At 43.1% G+C, this 21,868-nt stretch overlaps 1 protein-coding gene across 1 annotated transcript in view; it reads right to left on the reverse strand.

The window, feature by feature from the left end:
* The window catches only part of CNGB3 (cyclic nucleotide gated channel subunit beta 3), a gene marked incomplete at its 5' end in the record, with an annotated part of 56,204 nt that overhangs the window by 33,977 nt on the left and 359 nt on the right, over positions 1-21,868 (reverse strand). The window contains 2 exons of the mRNA XM_083624256.1: positions 1,470-1,621; positions 17,949-18,060. Of these exons, the coding sequence (XP_083480382.1) occupies positions 1,470-1,621; positions 17,949-18,060 (264 nt within the window). The remainder of the gene's footprint in view (positions 1-1,469; positions 1,622-17,948; positions 18,061-21,868) is intronic.

The raw sequence follows: 21,868 nt of genomic DNA on the forward strand, positions 1-21,868 counted from the left end.
GGAAAAGCATCAAATGAATTGGGCATTAAACTCATCATGTGAATTGCAGGTCTCTAGACCTTAAGACCTTTGCCAAATGTGCAGAGGTCAAAAGGATGGAGTTGCTGGTGATGTTCATATTGGGGGTGGGGCCAGGCCAGCAAGGTAGACTCCCTCCTGCTCTATTAACTTAATAAACACAAGGTATCTTAATTTCTGCTGTAGGTGTGCCTGAATGCAAGAGAGACAGAAATCCAGTGAGGCAGCATGATGCATGGCTGCTGCTTACTAGGAGGTAGGGGGGAGGGGAAAGACAACGGGGAGATTCACACAGTGCAAGCGCACCAGTAGTACCATCTAGTACACCTGCTGGCGCATTTGCACTGCGCTAACCTTGCTGTTGCCCCACCACACGGTCTGCTACTGGCAAAATCTAGGAAAGAAAAGTGTGTGTAAGGGTTCTGTTGCAGGACCAAAAAGCTGAAATATTGATATTTCATTTCTCTGATTTCTACTTTTCTTGGCAAGCATAAGGAAATAGATAAGCTGCTGTTATCTCAATCACCCCAGTGCATTTGTCCAGTTTATTGCATTCAGCTTAAGAGCAGACAGCAGTCTCAATGAACTGCAGAATGTGCCAACTATACACTTCCTTCTGTCTATTGTGCATTGTAAGAAATACAGATTTCTTCTGACAGTTGTTAAATACAGTGGTTAATTGATTTCAGGTGAGATGCATATCCTGCTGTGGCTTAGTGTATTACAGTCAATGTCAGTATCTCTTAAAAATAAAATTGCAAGATAATGTTTATGCCCCAAATGTTGTGTAATTTACTCACTCAGCAATCTCCAGTTTTTGATTTCTTCCTGGAGTTGCAAAAACAGAGCAAGTGCCAAGCACTGGGTAGTCTTCAAAACATGGGTTTCTGGACTTAATGTTTGGTTTCCTGGTTCACACACTGTCTAGGGCTGACCCATACAGCTTAGGAAGCACAAACCAGTGTAATGATTTGAATGACAGTGCCAGTTTATTACATTCAAGAATAATTCAAGCACATGTAGGTGTGGTACAGGGCTTATCCACCTTTCCTTTTGCCCCATTGCTTTCCCATAGGGAAACACAATCTTTAACACTGAATTGGAACAAATGGCAACTGAATTTTCAGCGGATTGCTGTTTGTTCCACTTTAGCACTAAAGAGCAGGTTTTCCAGGGGAAAGTGACAGGCAAAGGAAAAACCACTCAGACCTGTGCCTAAAAAGTGTGGGTCAAGTGGAAAACCACTCAGACCTGTGCCTTCTAGGCAAAGGACAAGTGGAAGTGTTGGCGAGGCTGCAATTTGTTTCCATGAACTTAGAGAGATAAAATCTTTATTTGAATCAGCCACAAGCCATAGCAAAGGAACCAAACACAACTAAATACAGATATAGGTAGATGGTTGACTATACAAAATACGTTCTGAGAGTTTACAACTATACAAATGAACTTACTTGCTGTTGGACTGGGCTCAGGAGAGGAGATGACTGGGTCACTCAGTTTTTCTTTATACGTAGCGGTCCTTTCTCGCATCTGCTTGATGATTTCTTGAAGCTGAGTTTGAGCATATTCATTTATGGGGGTTCCTGGTCGCTTATTCTCTGTCCTGTTTATGTGGGAAGAGAGAGAAGGAGAACAGCGCTTTGAAAAGTAAAAACAGTTGAAGGCAAGTAATAATAAGACGGATGAACCTCACCCCTACTCAGTCTTGAGTAGTGGAACCATTGTCTTGACCCACCAGTGGTCTGGTGGGTCAGGCATGCACAACATCCACATATTGTGGCCTACCAGATGCTGGAAAATTCCAATCTTTGCAAGTTTGGGGCTAACATTAAATGTGATTGTCAGGGAACTGTCATCGGAAGAACCGGAGGTGCAAGGGCTCCCAGAGGTTGGGAGAGACTTATCAGCTGAGGAGGGAACCAGCAGGGGGAGAGAAAGAGCTCCAAGGGAAAGTGAGTCGGAGGGATGGCTCAGAGGCAATTCCAGCGAGAACAGTGGGGAGGTTTCAGGACCTCCTATAGGGACACCCACTCCTCGCCGGAAACTGTCACGCAGAGAGTCCAGAAGGCGTGTTTCCGTTAAGGAGCTTTTATGCTGGAAGAAATTCCGTAAACGCCCACTGTCGGATTCTGCCAGCGACTGACGGAGCCATGCTGATGGAGCTCCGTTACAGACAGGGGTTTGTGGACTTAGCAAAACCCTGAGGGACTAGAAATTTTACGCACAAGCAGCTCATCATCCCATCACAGTGATGGTGGGGGATATCATTCGCATGTTCATCCTGTTCACATGTAAGGCACAAATTGTGTGTTTAACATTCGTTTGGAAGCCACCCAGAGTGGCGGGGGGGGGGGGCTCAGCCAGATGGGTGGGGTATAAATAATAAATTATTATTATATTATTATTATTTCTCTGTGTGCCTTGCTTTTACAGTGGTACCTTGGGTTACGAACTTAATTCATTCCAGAGGTCTGTTCTTAACCACTTAACCACTTTAGCTAATGGGGCCTCCTGCTGCCGCCGCACCACCGGTGCGCAATTTCTGTTCTCATCCTGGGGCAAAGTTCGCAACCCGAGGTACTACTTCTGGGTTAGCGGAGTTTGTAACCTGAAGTGTTTATAACCCGAAGTGTTTGTAACCTGATGTGCCACTGTAATAATAAAAGGAGCCCCTTCTAACTATGATCAGACAGCCCCTCTCCTAAACTTTCACTGCCTTTCTCCTCCCTCACTCTGTAACTAAACATTCAAGAAGTGTACAAGTGTCAACATTGCTATTCTGGAAAAGCTCGCCTACCACTTGAAATTATTAAGTGGAAACACAGAACACTGAGGATTTTGCAGCTGTTTGGTGGACTCTTTATGACATATATGAACAATTGTTCCCATTTGAGCATTGTCTCTGCCAAATATGACTTTATATGGAACTATTCATGACATCTACATATGCTTTTAATGTACACATAACTTGCAAAGGCCAGTCTGGCTTTGGGTCTTCAAGCCAATCATATGGTGACCTCTTTCCACCCCTCTCCAGCTGCCCCATTTTCTCCCCCCTGCTTATTTATTCTTCTCACCCCTTCTTCACGTGTCAGTGGAAGAGCTGGTAGTGTGCCTTCAATGTTTTCATGTTGAGTGTTAAATGTTCATTTTGATTAATTTTTTTAAGCCAAACAAACAAGCACACCATCTTGTGTACCTGTGCGCACAATAAATGAACTGTATAAAACTACATGTGTAATCTATTTCACACAACTATTTCTACCTGTGTAGAGACAGTTTGTACATGTGCACAGTGCAATGTGTGAACGAGCGTTAAGTGAGATGGAAATGGAGGCAAGTACCTGGAGCAACTGAGAGGAGGCAAGGTAAAGGGATGAATTTGAATCCATGAATGTGCAGCACAGAATTAAGATTGGCGTAATGCACAACTTTAATCTGCAAAGATAGTCAACAACTTGTACAACAGTCTTAGGACTCAGGAAACAATACTATGGAATGGAGAGTTGATGTTTAGAGAGGGCCTCCCAGGGCATAGTTAGAAGAACCCTGGTGGTCTTTGCAGATAGAGAATCAGGACCTCTACTGTATTTATTTCAGATTTATAGCATATGACGAAAAATCTTGCCTCCCAACCTACCCCACAATTCACATTGACCTTTCTGTGTCCCCCACAACTGGCCTGATGCATAAAAGAGACAGGTTGGAGAGGAGGAAATGTGTATGCTTGCACACACCCCTCTTTCACAAATAAACACATATGCTTAGCTTTTCCCACAGCTGAGAGGTGCTGGTTTGATAGTTAAGTTCTGACACTGTCATGATTGTTAGGGGTGTGTCTTGGATGAGGAGAAACACAACCCTTCTGTAAAAAAACAACAACCCAATCCTTTCTCTGTGAAACTGACTTCATAGTCATATGGAATATTCAAATTGACTGGATATATTAGATTGTGCTCAGCCTGCACTGAAGCTGCACCTCTTCCTAACCCCCATTCTCTAATGATGTGAAAGGAATTCCACTGGGGCAACTGCAAAACAGGGCTGGGACTCAGCTGGGAAAGGCAGCCTGTGTTTAATTTAAATATTTGTAAAGCATGTTAATGTATTTTTAAGAGAAGACAGAAAATACACTTAATATGAAAATGGGTGGATCATAAACATATGATAGATTGGCTTTAGTCTGGATGAGTAACCAAATATTTAGAATAGAAAATCTCTAGGGTCCACAGAACTAAACTCAAAAGCAGGGGAAGAGTTTGAGTGATCAGCTGGGGGGGGAGTTATTTTGCCGTTTGAAATTCTTAGGAAAATATATACTTCCCTACCATAAATGTTGAAATAAAGATGACTATGTTCATTATTACATGAAAGCTATGGAAGGGCACTAAGCTTAGTCTTCTCTACCAGATTGTCCTTCCCAGAGCTTATGCAGATAATTGTTTACCTGGCTATTTCTCTATTTGCTTTTGTGGGTCTTGTCTGAAGGGGAAAGATGCCCATAATCAGTGTTTTTTTTCTGGGGGTATGCAGGGGGTAAGCATTCCCCTAAACATTTTGTGAATCCTTGTACTTTTGTCCATTTACTGTATTTATTTTCCCCGATTTGAACTATAAAATGGTGATTTTCTTGAGTCAAAATGAGAGTACCCCTAAACATTTTTTAAGAAAAAAAGCACTGCCCATAACGCCTACAGAATGCACATCTTCCCACACACAAATTTCCAGAAGGGGAAAACATCCAACCTTCCTCTCTCTCTCCTACATCTTCAGAAGATGCAGAATAGATCTTGAGCTCCTGCCACACTAACCACATAATCCAAACCCAAGATCTGCCTTGATGAGAGAGTTTGGAATTGGTGGATCTTGGGCTTCCATGTCTGGTTACACTTGCCCTCCCCCAGCTAAGTGGGTGCTCAGTCCAAAAAAGGGGCATTCTGGGGAGTAGCTGGGTAAGATGGGGTATTACAAACCCTTTTTAGCTTGTTCACGTGACCCAGCAGAACCCAGATGCCAAAAAGGGTGGTATATAAGTCAAATTCCTGCCGAACAGAGTTTGGAACAGGAGTAACTTCTGCTGGCTGTCCTGTTAGGTTTTTCAGTAGTCAGTGGGAAGCAGAATCAAAAAAGCGCAATATTGCACTGTAGCAATGCCCTTCCCTGTGCCAGGTTTCTTCTGTAATGTTTACTCACAAGCAAGTTCTTCCCATCAAAGGTCCTTGCAACATTACTTAAAAGCATCCTTATAGCTTTTGTCTCTTTTACTGGTTCCTGTACTGTGTGATTGGGGGATTATTGATGAGTCTCCCCTTAATTTCCCCTTAACTAATCAGCTTGGAAGAAAAGGGTTTAATTACTGTTTTCTTTTCTCATTATTTTCCTTGTCTTTCTTTTATATTGAAATAGCAGAACAACAAGCTGGCTTCTCTGCCCTTTGTGACTTGGATGAGTCTGTGTGTACTTCCTAGCACGGTCTTACCGATGGCCGAGTCATGCGATTTGTCTGAAGCTCCTGCTCCTAAAAGATGCACTTATTAATTATATGGTTTAATTAAACAATTATATAAGACTAATGACTTAATTAACAAAGTTTAAATGGGAAACATTAACCTTTTGTACACATTTCTAGCCTGATCCAAAGGCACTGAAGTTGGCAGCCTGAACATTGCCATTTTTAGTTGGATATGAACCCTATTAACATCTAATAGGACTTCCTTTAGCACTGCCAGCTGGGATGGTCCTGTTTGTTTGCTTTCAGGCCTGCTGCTGAGAAAACAAGGAGAAAAGCCATCCCTGCCTCTAAACGGGATCCTCATAACAGAGAGTCCTGGTTGTGCGCGGGACCCAAGAGCTCACTTGATAGGGTTAAAATGGGGGGGGGTAGGAGCAAGAAGTCCTGGCCATTCCCCTGGGATCACACTAGGCAATTTTAGCCAATAGCCAGTGGGTGGCGTGATCCCAGGGGCTTTAAAAACAGCAGTGTGATGCAAGGAGGGGCACTTGCTTCGCACTGTTGAACACCCGCCCACCCTCCCTAGTTTAGTTAGAGTTGCTTGGCCTTGCTTTGGTTTGGGTTGCCTGTTTTGGAACAGGGGCTGGGTAGGAATTTTTCCATTTGGCAGATTGGCTTTAGCCATTTGGTTTTCGCCTACCCCTTGGCAAATCGTCACAACTTGTAAGGTGGCGGTTAGGCATTGGCTCAGTTGGATTGTGGGGAGGGGAGGTGCGGCCATCACCTGCCCCTCCAGGAACTGGGTATTCCGTTAAAGGAATCTGGGGGTCCTGGATCTCGTCCGAAGTCTGCTTGAGGGGCTAGGGCCATGCCAGGACCACAGGAACCCTGGGGTGAGCTTAGTTTGGTCCTCATCGACCTAGCTCCCTCGTTTGGTTTACCCCATTTGACAATCACCCTGAGAGGTAGAGCCAGTTATAGTGGGGAGACTGTGCCTAAGCCAATACCGCTCATGTGATTGTATTTCAATAAAGTTGTGGCCAAAAATTTTGCCTAAAAACTTAAACTAATATAAGTGTCCGTGTGTATTTATTTGGGGGGTGGCTCTTGGGGCCTCGAGGCACAAACTATTTCTTCCCTTCAGCATTTCCCAAGTATTCTGTACATTATAGAAGTAACACCTAAAATGGTAAGCTCTCCCTTTTGAATCCACTCATTCCTAGACTTGCTCTGGAGACCAAATACCTGACCTCAGCCATGTACCAGAATTCTTTATTTCAAGAGCTGGCAATGCTGATTTTACTTCCAAATAAATGTGTGCCTTGCAATATGACATTCGGCAAATTTAAGTTTTGTTTTGAATTCGCACGTTTCTAAGCACCTTCATTTATTTGAATAATTTCTCTCTTGGTCCCTCGAATCACACTAATGGGCTCTGAAAACACAGCTGGGAACCCGCAGGCTTAGTGAGAGCAGCCCCTCCTGACTCACATTTTGAGAACTGCGAGTCTAAAATGGTGGGTCCACTTCCCCCTGCCTTTTCTCAAAGTGAAGGAATCGTATTCTTGTTTAGGCAGTATATCATGATGGATTTTCTGGCTGTTGTTCAAGTGTAAACAAACATAATATTTTCTGTTGTGATTGCTGATTTGTAATAAATTGAGGCTATCCAATATTGGATGCCAAAGGGCCTTCTTAATGAGTCATAGATCAGGATGAGTGTATCCCAATAACATACATTTGTGTAATATTTTTTCTCTAATCCATAATCCTTCCAAAAGAAATGTGAGATTTCTGGGCTCAACCAGTTTTAGCTTGGATGTGCAGTTCATAACATAAACTCTGTCACTATTTGGCAGAAAAGGTTTCTCAGTCTCGGCCAGGCCGGGGAAGGATGAGGATAATGTTATTCTATACATGTGTACAGTTACATCATCCCATGCTTATTGGGTTACTGACCTCTATTCTCGCACTTCTGTGTCTTTCCGTTGCCCATCCCTCCCTTCTTTTGTCATCTCCTAATCAGATGCATGTGTTAGCATCTTCTGGCACTAAGCAAAATGATGTGCACCTTGCGTGGGGAGCAGCTCATGAACAAAACTTGGAAATGCATGTTTACACTGCTGGGCCAGTTTCCAATGTTCTTGTATTAATTTACAAGGCTTTTGATGACTTAGGTCCAGGAACAGCTTAAGCACAGCCTGATCCCTTATATCTCTGCTTGATTACGGAGGTCTTTGGGGAAGTCCCTGTTAGTGATTATAAAGGAGGCTAAGCATTGTGCATCTTTCCTACACATGTTGTACTATATCCACTGAAGTAGACAATCCAAAAGCAGAAGTATTAGAAGTTTCTTTTAATTATGTAGTGGTGAATCCAGGTTTCTGCTACAAGACTTCAACTTTGAACAGTCTTAGTCTGCAGGCTGAACCAGAGTGTGAACAAACTTTTCAAAGTGGGAAGAGGGGAGTACTTTGGAGAACAAATTAATGGGTGCTAAATGGAGACACAGGATATAGAAACTGTATCAAATATGGCTGTGGGCAGTGTCTGCATGTAATACTATCTGGGGACACTGTGAATGCCACTTTGAGCTACATCATAGAACCAATGTGAGTACTCTCTGCATGCTTGTGGAATAAGACCAGAAATATTTGCACTAGGATGGATCCAGATGGTAGTGAGACAAAAGGTGTGTTCAGGAATTTGGCTGAATGCTCAAAGTGTGGGTGATGAACAGGGCACACATGCAAGCCCCAGCCCCAAGTTCTTCTTGTGTAGAGTCTCTGATCTTCCCTACATTACAAGGGAAAGCTATTCAGGGGGCTTCTACTTATGTTCACTGAAACATGGGTAGACTTCTCTGCACAACCAGGGACCCCACTTTATCAGATTCGTTGGTTGCACAGAGGGATGTGGCGTGCCGCCTGTGGGGGCATGGTGCCCAGCACAGGTGGGGGGAACCCACGATGGCACCCCACTGAGATCGTGCTGCCGGGGGTGGTGCACTCCCCCCGCACTCCTCTTCCTCCGCCACTGCCCCCACCCACACTTAGAGCATGTGTGTGACCATGCCTATAGTTTGTTTGAATACAGGCCCAGAAAGTGGTGGTAGCATGTTCATTTTTCCTTTCTCTCTCTCTCTTTTTGAAGCATCACAAAATTAATACGGTATCTTGAAACTTGTTTCATGCTCCAGCAGGTAGGCTGAATTTAGATGGATGTGACTTTCATTTTACCAGGCAATTCCTCTGAGCTATAATTAATGTAAGCACAGTGATTAATAGCATAATTAATTGCTGGTTTAGTAGCTCCGATTATGAGCCTAAACAACATCATAGATACTCTTGAGCGTAAGTAGATTGCAGGCATGCTAAAGCAGACTATACATCACCATTTAGGTCTTCACATTATTTCCAAGCCATTGTCTAAATCAATAGGAGTCTCCTAATAGAGGTCCGTACAACTCGTGACCGCCAAGATGAATGCAGCGCATCAGCCACGTATTATGGTTGTCTTGCTCCCCTCTTTTTGGCAAACAGGTTGGTGGGAAACCCAGAAGGTTTATGAAGTTGCTGGTGGGCTACATCCTTCAAGCTCTGATCACAGATCGTCCATTAACTCAAAGAGGTTAGAGACTGGGCTGGTGGTTGGATGAGTAAAGGTGCCAGACCAAGTCAGCAGTTTCACAGAATCAGGTGGAAGCCTATCAGCCCCTTGTGTCAGCTGATCCCTGCTATGCTAACAGTAGCATTACCACCTCTCATTCCTCTGTGGTGGTGATGCCACAGAGCAGCAGAGATGAGGTTAGACGGTCCCTCCACTAGCAAGCTGAACAACTAGAACAAGATGACTGGGTTCCACAGCTAGAGTTCCAGGTCTGAGCACCTGGTGCCTTGTGAAGAGAAGTACAGGCAGGATACGAGCATTATCCAAATATAGTATCAGGGAGTCATACATTCCTGAGACTTGGTCAGTTGCCCCAAACAGCGGTGCTTTAAATCTGAACAAACTGATTGTGGTATAAGGCAGCATCACAGCCCCTTTCATCAGATGCATATACCATTAATATCTACAGAGAAGCAAACCCTTTCTTCCACACTGTTTTCTTGATCAAAACTGTCATTAAGCCAATACTGCTATTTACTACATAGCACATAAGAAGTAATAGAACTGGACACGGGTGGCCATGAAACCAAGACACAGCTGATCAGGCATGGGAGCTTAATGTGACACCCCCCCCGGAAGCCTCTCTAGCAGGCCTTCAGGACTTTTCCAAAGCCACACCCTGCACTAGCTCTGCCTCATCCATACATGTTTTTGCATACCTGCCAAGTGCCCTGGGAAAACAGGACATCCCGTTTTTTCATGCGAGATTACGGAGGCCATTTTGGGTGCTGCGATCTTGCATGCTCTCACACTGCACTCTCCCCCCCTGAAAAAGTGCTCTTTGGGGAGCGAGAGTGAGGTGTGGGTCGTATGACTTCCTCGGGAGCATGTCCCAGAAGACACACGTCCCGTTTTGGGGTATGAAAAAGTCAGACGGTATGGTTTTTGCCAGACTAGGATGTGTTCTTCAACTCTGAGGCCTTTTGCGTGCCTGAGTGGAGTAAAGTGAAGGATGTATATGATTTGATTTAATCTTGTAGTAATTGCACAGAAATGCAGCACATCTGCTACCAGTTCCATTGTTTAGCTCTTTGACCTGCTTTTTGGAGGGCAGGGGGAAGAACCCATCTGTCTGCTTGCCTTTTGCAATTTATACCTACCTACTATCCACCCCCATTGTTCTGCTGAGGTCCAGCTCCGAGGGCCTTTTGGCAGTTCCCTCATTGTGAGAAGTGAGGTTACAGGGAACCAGGTAGAGGGCCTTCTCGGTGGTGGTGCCCACCTTGTGGAACACCCTCCCACCAGATGTCAAGGAAATAAACAACTATCTGACTTTTAGAAGACATCTGAAAGCAGCCTTGTTTAGGGAAGTTTTTAATGTTTGAACTTTTATCGTGTTTTTAATATTCTGTTGGGAGCTGCCCAGAGTGGCTTGGGAAATGCAGCCAGATGGACAAAATAAATTAAGTGTGATAGTCTTTAAGGTGCTACAAGACTATTGAATGGACTCTGTCAGCTTGTAGCCATAGTTCAAGTCCACTGAATACATGTATTCAGCCAGATATTTTGTTCTGCTACAGCTAAAGGTTTGTCATGGAAATTTCCTTCCTAGTTGTCTTAGTTAGGCTGTCACAACAGGTTGAGAATCCTTTAGTCTTCATTTTAGAGCTAAGGAATGAAAACAACCCCATGGCTACGCAATGCATACAGTTCTCCAACTCAGGTATCCAATTAAACTCTGAATAATATTTTATTTTAATTACTAGTTTTGTGACATGAACAAGGTATGAGAAAGTGTGAAGAACATATACCCAATCAATTAAACTTTTATTTAACAGAAATTCAGAGGAGCTATGTCACATGGTTTTTCTATTAATGGATGATTAACCTTGTTCAGTCTGAAACACCTTTAATGAGCCTTTCAGGAATAATTAGTAGAGCCAGCTTATTGCTTCACATGCTTGGAAGGTCCTAATAATTCAAAGAGAGATAACGGCAGCTTCCAGACAGAAAATCTTAAACCAAATTGTAGGGTTCTGGGCTGAAAAGAGTTGGTTGTTATTATAATTTCATCTGTGCCCTATGTATTTGAAAAATGTGATGACCTGATTTTTTTTTAAAAAGGGAAATAAAAAAAGCACCCAACAACCCTGGTTCCTGTAATATGAAAAACTGTGCAATACTGAAGGTTTAAAATTTTCAAGGCTGCCCCCAAATTCTCTCACCTCTTCACTTGGAAATTTGGCTTGCGTGGGTGGTATTAATTTTGGCTCAGATATACAGAAAATCTGTGTGGGGTTCAGAATCTGAAATCCTCTATCTTGTTAAGGGCGTAACTCCGTAAAGACAATTATTATTTTTTTCCATGAAGAAATGAACATTACCAAAAAATAAAAATGTCCACCGATTGTGGAATTTAAAAGCTCTTGGGCCAAAGGCTGTGTTAATAAGAGACAGTACACAGCTGAAAAAGAGAAGTAATGAGGCATGTAAAGTTTTTATGCCTGTTCCATTTATGCTATATAATTCCTCTGTGATTGAATAAGTCAGGACATATGGTCAGCCTGTGTAGGCTGTTCAACCCCTTCCTTGCTGAGGTAATAGCTGGCTATGCCATCGCTCTAGCTAATCCCGCAGGTGGATTTTTAAATTACCTCACTGATGTGGTGACTTTCTCCCTCTCCCATGCTTTGTATACTTTGAAACAGATTCAAAAGCTATCCCCTCCTTCTACTCTGATTTCAGCATGTTTCAATAGTGGACAGCAAAGGAGTAATAGCTCCCATCCCAAAATAACTGCCATTGTTCCTTATCTATGATGTATTTGCCTTCAGCATTGTTCGCTAAAGTAGTTAGACCACCAACTGGGCATGGTCTCCAATGACACTAGGGATGTCTATATCATCATCATCATCATCGTATTATTTATGCCCCACCCATCTGACTGGGAAGCACCTTCAGATGTCTTCTAAAGGTTGTATAGTTACTTATCTCCTTGGCTCAGGGTGGCATAACTCCATACTCTCCAATGAAAACAGGGACATCCTACCATACCCTCCAACATATCTCTAATAATAATAATAATAATAATAATAATAATAATAATAATAATAATTTATTTATACCCCGCCCATCTGGCTGGGCTTCCCCAGCCACTCTGGGCGGCTTCCAACAAAATATTAAAATACTGTAATACATCAAACATTAAAAGCTTTCCTAGACAATGGAAATAGGGATGTCCTTAGGAAAAGCAGGGCATTCTGGGATCAAATCAGAAACCGGGACAGCTTCTGTAAATCCGGAACTGTCCCTGGAAAAGGGGGACCCTTGGAGGGTGTGAGCTGGGTGCTGCTCGCCAACAGGCCATGTATTATGGTCTGAAGTTTGCCTGTGAGCTCCACACCTCTCACACATATATACACACAGGCAGGTCCTGGGGCTATGTATCATTGCTTCTCTGCTGTAAACTGCAAATGGAGTTGCCCACAAAGGGTGCTCCCAGATAGGGGTTAAGCAAGTCATTTAGATAGTGTAAATAGGTTGCTGCCAAGACGTTTTAGTTGCTCTGACTTAAAGGGATTTTTCCTGAAGTAGGTAAATCTGGATTCAGTGTGTTTGTGTGCGAGGGGCAGGGGGAGGCTGGCATTTTACATTTGCTGAAAAAAGTGTGCTGAACAGCCCATGAAATCCTGACATTTTAGAAAGATGGAAGAGCAGCAGCATGGCTGTCAACACAGGCAGAGATTGTAGCAACCCTCTGTTCTTCTAAAAAGAGAGAGGGAAAAGGTCAGACTTTCTGCAGCCTGAGAAAAGACAGAAGAAACACAGGGGAAATACAGGAGGACAATGGTTAGATGGCAGCGATGTATGGATGCCTCACAGAAAGGGAATGAAGGAAGCACAGTAATTCCACACAAAATGCCTGATGTGGGAGCGCCACTAGACAAGAAACAAAGGCCAGACTGAGCCTCACAGGTCTCTGTCTGACTTTTTTTTCTATATTCACTGTGCAAAATCTACATGTGTAGCAAAGACAAGGAACTTATTTTAATAGGCTATTTATGTGCTTCATTGCTGGGGTGGAGAGGGTTTTTCGCTCAGTAATGAGGACTCTGCTTTGCATGCAAACGGTCCCAAGTTCAACACCTTACATCTCCAGGTAGGGATAGGAATAGCCCCTGTCTGAAACCTTGAGAGCTGCTGCCAGTCAGTGTAGACAGCAGTGGGCTAAATGGGCCAATAGTCCGTCTCGATACAATGCAGCTTCCCGTGTTTCCATGTTCCTACCATCCACTTACACAGCTGATCCATTCTGAGTTTCCTGTATGCATCTATACATTTTGTGGGTGACCTCAAGACCCAGCCTCTCTCAGCCTCACAGGGTTATTGGGAGGGTAAAATGGGTTCTGGAGGACTCTGTGGGCCACCCTGAACTTCTCTGAGGAAGAACAGGATATAAATACAATAACAATAATAAGGTATAAAGATACTATAAAGGGGACATTCCAAATAAATATAGATGTCTGCAAACATCTTCTTCTGTTTTCCCAACAAGGGGATTTGGGTTTACAATATTATTTATTTACAATAAAGAACCAACCGCATTTCTGCTCCACAACACTTCTGTGGTCTACTTTCTGCTTGCATTAAAGAGAAAACAATACTTGTAAATCTGAGTTCTCTTGCCGTTTCCTTTCAGATATTTACAACATACAGATAAAGTAGCAGAAGACCCATTGCACAGATGGCCACAATCAATAAGTCTACACCAATTGTCGTTAAATGAGAATGTCAGCTCTGAGTTTTGTAGCTTAACATTGGAATCTATTGATGTTTGCTTGCTTGTATTGTATTTTTCTATTCCTTATGTGCTAGTATGAATTAATCTCAGGAAAAGTGAATGAATCATCAAATTAAATTATTAATAAGTGAAGGGTTTTTTCCCCTGAAGCCATGAAAACAAGCAAAATGACAGGGGTTTCCTTGCCCACCAATGATGGAATTCTACACCATGTTTACGTGCATTTCACTTATTTATTTATTTTCCAAAAGCTTATACATTTGTCAGTGAACATGCCCAATATAGGATTGTAATTCAGTCTACAGTTCAAGTTTATTTGTGTAACCTCAGAGTAATCTTGAAAACCGTTACAATAGAGATGGTTATATTTTTCTTGATCCCGTTATTAAGGATTCACATTCCTGTATATATAGATATGCTGATCTTACTTTTCCTACTCTGAAGAGATTCCATATATGACACCCTCATCTCATCACACACAGGATGCCAAGGACAAAATTATTACTGTCCTGCAAAGCTATTAATCGGAATAGCCACTGCACTGTTATTAAAGGAAGAAGCAGAGATGAGGAACAACATACTAATAGACAGGCGAGTCTCAAAGTGAATCCTGATTCAAATCATTAGGAAGCTGGCATTAAAGGATTTCTGCTGCTCAATCATCATTCAGTTATTCAGCATCATCAGCCATTCATATATGCCCACTGCTTTTAGACATGACAGTTAGATGTGGCCAGACAAACGGGGGCTATGCCTGTCTACCATTGCTAATATCAATCACAATGTATTTTGTATATTTAAACATGAGAAAGTACTGAGATGGAAAGCCCCCCAAAATGGGTAATTTCTCTTGCTAATGGACTGTGAGGAATATTCTGGGGTGAGCACCCTGTCTGTCAGAAGCTAAGTGAGTCACTTGACAGGATAACAAATTGGCTTCTCCATCCAGAGGTGATACACTAGAAAACGAAAAAAGAGCAAATCTCTCCATAATGGACCTTCTGGAAAGTGATGCATTATGAATGGCAAGCAGGGAACCAAAACACATTTGGGTAGCTGTTGGATTTGTGGCAGCAGGAGCAGCAGCAACAGCATCTGAGGCCTGGAGAGTGGACTTTTCAAATCACCCACCCATCCGCTCTCAAACTTCCATTCATTTGCCAGTGACTTAAAAAAAAACATTGTGTATTCTTGCTTACTGACAGTCACCTTGGAGGCCTGCTATCATGTCAGGCAAAGAGGTGGGATATAAACGAAGCAACTCCCTGGTCCAAACCCATCCTTTATAACTAAGCCTAGGTACATATAACTGGCATAGAGTACAACCAGGGCTCCCCCCCCAGCCAGAACTCATAGAACCATAGAGTTGGAAGGGACCCAAGGGTCATCTAGTCCAACCCCCTGCAATGCAGGAATCTCAGCTGAAGCAGACATGACAGATGACCATCCAACCTCTGCTTAAAAACCTCCAAGGAAGGAGAGTCCACCACCTCTCGTGGGAGTCTGTTCCACGGCCGAACAGCTCTTACTGTCAGAAAGTTTTTTTTTCCAAATTTTTAGTCGGAATCTCCTTTCTCATAACTTGAAGCCACTGGTTTGAGTCCTACCCTCCAGAGCAGGAGAAAACAAGCATGCTCCTTATTCCATGTGACAGCCTATGCTGGGCCAGGGGGTAACCCTTGAAACGCAGTCCAGGACCTGTCCAGAATCTGGAGTTCCTCTAGAAGTCAGTCCGACAGGGCTAAGGCAGGATATGAGGCAGGAAACCAGGCAAGGACAGGTACAGGATCTGGATCTGGCATACAGCAACGTTGCTCATGCAACCTGGGGCAGAGTCCGACAGCCTTTTATCTTTGTTGGGGTAATGGCCGGTCCTGATCCCCCGGCGACTCACCTCCCTGTTTCGCCCAAAGGCGAGCACTCCTCCTGCGAGTACTCAGGTCTCTCCTTCTCTCAGACCTTAGTGTCTGCAGCTCGGGAGACGTCGGTGGGTTATTAGACCCAGGGGCCACCTCAGTCTCCCCTGACCCAACCGGTAGTGGAGCAGCTGTAAGTGATGGCCCAGCTGAAGGCAACGACGTAATCCCTGCATCTGGAGCCAGGGCAGGCTCAGGCCCCTGACTCAGCCCAACTGGTGTTTGTTGCAGGGGAACCTGTGCAGACTGGGACCAAGCCCTAGACTTGGTTCAAATGATGCCTGAGGCAAAGGATCCAGTACAGACTGAGACTCCTCTGGTTCCGAGTCTGAGCTCGAGTCCCAAGCCATCAGACAGACTTTAAGATATTTGAAGGTGGCTATCATGTCTCCTCTTTTCCAGGCTAAACATACCCAGCTCCTTCAAGCACTCCTTGTAAGGCTTAGTTTCCAGACCCTTGATCATCTTGGTCACCCTTCTCTGCACACATTCCAGCTGCTCAACATCCTTCTTAAATTGTGGTTCCCATAATTTTAACACAGTATTCCAGAACTCAGTTCCGGCTCCTCTCAGGTGGACACCATTATAAGAGAATAACGGAGAACCCTGCTAGATCAGACTAAACATTCATCTATTCCATCATTCTGTTTTCACAGTGGCCACTCAGATGCCTATGGGAAACCCACAAGAAGGACCTGAGGAGAATAGCATTCTCCCTCCCCTTCCTCTCTTGGTTTCCCTTTTGTCTGTCTTAAGATTGCAAGTCACCTTGGGTTAGAAACCTGCCCCCTACATTCTTTGTAAAAACTGGATACAACCCCATAAATATTACAGAAAGGCACTTTTACTGGACAAATAAATCTGTTGTAGGTCAGGGATGGGGAACCTGTGGCTCACTGGATGTTGTTGGACTTTAACTCCCATCATTCTCACCATGACCAATGGGCAGGGATGATGGGAATAGTTGTCCCAAAACATCTGGAGGGCCACAGGTTCCCCATCCCTGCTGTAGATGGAAATGACTGTGCTTACTGCTTATGACATCTTCATTGCACTGCCCAAGATGAACCAATGAATCTGGTGAAAAACTAGTAGTGGGTTGTGTATTTTGTCTCTGTCTCTGTTTCTGTGACTGTACAGATATATTATAAAGTTCTCAACATAGAATGCCCACCGTGTGGTACAGGTTGATCACATGGCAAGACAAAGACCTAAGGGTAGTGCTGACCTTGCAAAGGTCCCCTAGTTTTTGCAAAGCAGAACGGGTCTCACTGCAGTCTGGCTCCAGCAATGCATTCACTGGGAAACAAGAGGAGCAAAAGCAGCAAGACCCTCATTTCTGCAAGAATTACCGTATTTTTCGCTCTATAACACGCACCTGACCATAACACGCACATAGTTTTTAGAGGAGGAAAACAAGGAAAAAAATATTCTAAACGAAACAGTGGATGTATGATTTTTGTGGTTCATGCTGTGGCCACAGACATGTGATCTGACGGTGAGTTTGGGGTAGCCCAATGCAAAAATCCTGAGGATCCATGTGGATCCGTGCTTTGTAACCACGTTTTAAATGGGGAGGGAAGGAAAAGCACTCAACGGACAAGGAACACGCATGGGGTGGGTGGAGAAGGATGCTGTTAATAATGCAGAAGAGGGGTATAAGAGGAGAAGGCTCCTCTCCTCTCCCGCTTTGCTCCTTTGCAAGCAGGCTCTCTGTCCCTCTCTCCTCCCCACTCATCAGCTCTTTCCCCGCTTTGCTGTTTCAAAGCAAGCCACGGAGGAGGGAAGGAAGGGGAACCATGGATCCTCTGCTCACGACTCCAGCAGATCCCCCTGCCATCCGTAGGCATTCGCTCCATAACATGCACAGATATTCTCCCTTACTTTCTAGGAGGAAAAAAGTGACTAAACCAACAGTGATCTTGTGACACTTCCTTTTTTAATGGCATTCTCCCACAAAAATAAGTATAGGGTTAAAATATATCCATTATCTCCAGAATGTTTAGCACCTGTTGTCATTTCTTCTGGAAATCAGTTCCAGTGAATCCTTGTTTGTGGAGCTGCATGACCTGATCCTCACATCTTTGCATATTGTTAGTGCCAGTGATTTATTATGAATGACAACTACCAGTTTCTTAGGACTGTTACTCACGTGGCTGTCTCTTCTTTCTCCTTGACCAGCTGTGCCTCTTCCTGTTGTGTTGCCTCAGCAGGCTTGTCAGCTGGAGGGGGATCAGGTTCTTTTTCTGGAGGCCCTGCTGCATCTAAAACCAGATGGTTGATGATAACCGTTAAGGCATTTATTACAGAAAGCTGATGTCAGAAAAGCTTATGGTGGTTGTTGGCACACAGGTTGAAGCAAGGCCAGAAATTGAGTACCAGGTAGGTGAAACAAAGTAGGCACTCCAAGAAGGGAGTGATAGGAAATATCATAGCTGGGACTGTACAGGTACTGAGAAATCAAAAGAGGTATATCAGAGAGGAGCTGGATGCTAGCAGACCTGTTCCAGGTCAGGCCCTTGGAACAAGACCGTCAGATTGGAAAGTGGCAGAGATCCAGTACAAAAAGGGGGAAGTAGCATTCCATTACCGATTGTGGTACACCTGATGGTATATTCTATCTCTGTTCCAGAAAGACAATTTATAGATGTAGTGAAGTACCTGCAATTTGCTCTTTGTGAAAGCACAATGAGTGTAGAGGTTTAGAGCTTATATCCTAGCATTTATTAGGCTAGGATTGAATTCTAATACAGTGGTACCTCTGGTTGCGGACGGGATCCGTTCCAGAGGTCCGGTCGAATCCCAAGGTTTCTGCAACCTGAGGACCACTTCTGTGCATGCACACGCGGTGAAACCCAGTAAAATACTTCCAGGTTTGCCGTGCACGCATCCCGAAGTTTATGTAACCAGAGGTTTACGTAAATGGAGGTTCGACTGTAGAGGGCAGTGCTTTGTTGGAAGGAACCCTCTATTTGAAAGACAATCAAATCCCAAGCCAGGTTTAAAGATAATGAGTGACCAGAAGGTGGAGAGCAAGCAAGATAGTGAGCAGGGGCCTAAAAGTTGGCTTCAGATTGAGCAGGCCACCTGATCACAATCTGTTAAGGGTGCTGGGAATGGCAGCTATGGGGGGAAACTTCAGTTCCTAGGATTCTTCAGAAGAAGTCATGTACTTCAAATGTGTGGTGCATAAGCAGCTATGGTCACTCAGTGAAGCTGATGACTGACTAGGAATTTGAACTTGGCTATATTTGGTCCTAATTAAACATTCTAGCTACTTCAATTACAGGCATAACTGGAAAACCAATAGGATGTGGCCTTTCAACTGCATCAACTCTTATTTTTATTAAAAACTTGGACTCATTCTGATGTATTTATTATTCACTTTATTTTTTTCCTAAGAAAATGAAATGGCATTTCTCCAGGAAACCTGGTGCTGGGCTAGTTCTGGAACTTTTGAATTTTCAAATAGTTTTAGTTTAAAAGATTGGAGAGATAAGATTGGAAATCGTGGGCTCAAAGAGCCTGGAGAAGTCGTCCCCCCCCCCCCCGCTTTTCAAATGAATGTTCATAGGAGATGGTGAAATTGAGAATATCACCCACAGGTATATCATGACTTAGTCATACTGACAGAGTGACGTTTATGAGATATGATTATTGTCACACTAATAATTGCTGTTGCATTTCATTGCTTTTCTTGGATTTGTGTTTCCACAAAAAGCATGTAGAGCAGCCTTAAACAAAACAGTTGTTAATATAGGTATGAAATGCAAATTTGAGGGTGTGTGTAAATGAGTCACAGAGAAAGTGTCCTTTAAGATGACATTTAGCTATCTTGAGATGATTAATTTCTATAATTAATTTTCATTTGTATTTTAACTTCAATCTTAAAAATATATATGGTATGAAACCATCGTCATTGTGATATCATTGTGATACTTTGCCTAAAGCAGACATAGTCTTAATAAGTGCCATGAGTTCGTCACTGTTAGTCAAAAAGCCTTGATGACCATTACTATTATTCACACCTAAAGAGTTTGGTTGCCAAGTCAAAATAGTTGTTTGAAACAAAAAACACTTTGGGGAAAAACTTAGTCCATGCTGCATGTCCATAAGTAACAAGTCAATATTAGTCCACAACCTTGAATTCCAGTGATTGAATGATATCTAAAGGAGTATATGACAGGCTTCTCAGCACTTCCCACAATTATTCGTAACGCAGCCTGAGAAACCCCTCCTCAAACTCAAGGAAACTGTCAGAACCACATAATCCAATGCACCCTTTGCTTGGAAGGAAGTCCCATTAAGTTCTTAATCATTTCTGGAAAAGTGGGTGGAGGATTACAGCTTAAGAGGCACTTGGATGCTAGTCAAGGTCACTATGGGTGTGCCAGTTTGGGTATAATATGCTTTGTTTGTGGCAAAGTTCTTAGAATAATTCCTGTGGTCTCCTAGGAAGGGTGTGTGGTACAGTGAGTAGTGTGCCAGATTTCAACGTGGAAAATGGTCCATGTATGAAGCTCCTCTTTGCCAAGTCTATTATGTCACAGCCTAGCCTGCTTCATAGGTGGGTTGTGAAGCAAAAAATGTTCCTTGGGTCCCTTGGAAAAAAGACAGGATATAACTGTAGCAATATTTTTTTAAAAAAAATAAAAATAAAAATAAATAAATCTAGAAGGTATAGTAATTTGTTCATGTATCTCAACATTACACATACTTCTGTTTAGGAATTCAAGCAATCTGAAACTACCAAACTTCTACATTTTACTAATCAGTTCTAATGTTAATTGCTGACATTAACGCTGATGAAATGTATTAAGGAATATTTTATTGTGTTCTTTCCTCTCACAGCAAATGAAGAAAATGGTGATTAAATCAGATTGAATTGTCTTTAGAAGATTCTTGAGTATTATGGAAACAATGGAGAGAATCAGTTAAGTGTATACAGTGCAAAGTATCAATATATTAGGTATGCACCTAGTGTTATTTGAAGCAGGGGGCATACCCTCCAACGTTTCTCCGATGAAAATAAGGACATCCCATTCCATAATGATAATTTTACTATTTATACCCCACATATGCTACTGGGTTGCCCAGTAAACATTTTTAAAAACTTCCCTATACAGGATGGCTCACTGGTCGGATAACTCCATATCCTCCAACATTTCTCCAATGAGAAAATGGACGTCCTAAGGAAAAGTGGGACATTCCAGGATCAAATCAGAAACTGGGATGGCTTCCCTAAATCAGGGATGTCCCTGGAAAATAGGGACACTTGGACGGCCTGAGGGAGGGGGAATCTGTCATCCTTGAAAAATCACACACATATTTCTAGTTGCTGCTTGTTAAATATAGTAATTGAATTCACTCAAATTGTAAATGCTACTATGCACTGCGATGTCTTTAAAGTTGATTGGTTGGTAACTGAATTATAGAGAGTGCTCTAGTAGTTCTCATGTGATTGGCTAACATTGGCCACCAGAGATGTATCTAGCGAAGGAGAGACTCCATTTTATGTGAAGCAAGATGACTGTGTTTTAGAATCCACTGTGAACACTGCTAAGTTGAATGGAGTTTTGGAGTGCTTCTTCTCTGCTTGAAAGAAAGAGAGCAAAGCTACAGGAGAAGGTAAAAGTGGAAATCTCTCATAGGAGCTGTAAGGCATGGCCTAACTGAGATACAGAAGGCTGAGCTCTGGAAAGAGAGGAAAATACAGTTGTTTGGAAATTAGAATAAAAGACTGTGAGCCCGTGCTTGGAGAAGCATGTGACTGTAAATATTATGTTCCTCATTTCTGGTTTATTAAGTCGGACTTCACAGCCATTGCTCTTATGGGAGAAGGAGGAGACAAGGAGCTACCTATTACTATGAGAATGATGTCTTCTACGCTTTCTGCTTTCCTTCGGTCTCTTTGGCTGTGTGTGGAGGATGATAGAATACAAATGCAGCTCTCATAGGTGCTGGAAGCAGGAGAGGATGCAGGATTCATCCTTTTCTCCTTCCATCTGCCGCTGTTTGGATTGTAATCTAATATTCCCTTTCATGGGTTAGAAAGACCAAAGAAGATTTATG

The sequence above is a fragment of the Podarcis filfolensis genome (assembly GCF_964270895.1).
Source record: "Podarcis filfolensis genome assembly, chromosome: 7".
NCBI classification, from domain to species: domain Eukaryota; kingdom Metazoa; phylum Chordata; class Lepidosauria; order Squamata; family Lacertidae; genus Podarcis; species Podarcis filfolensis.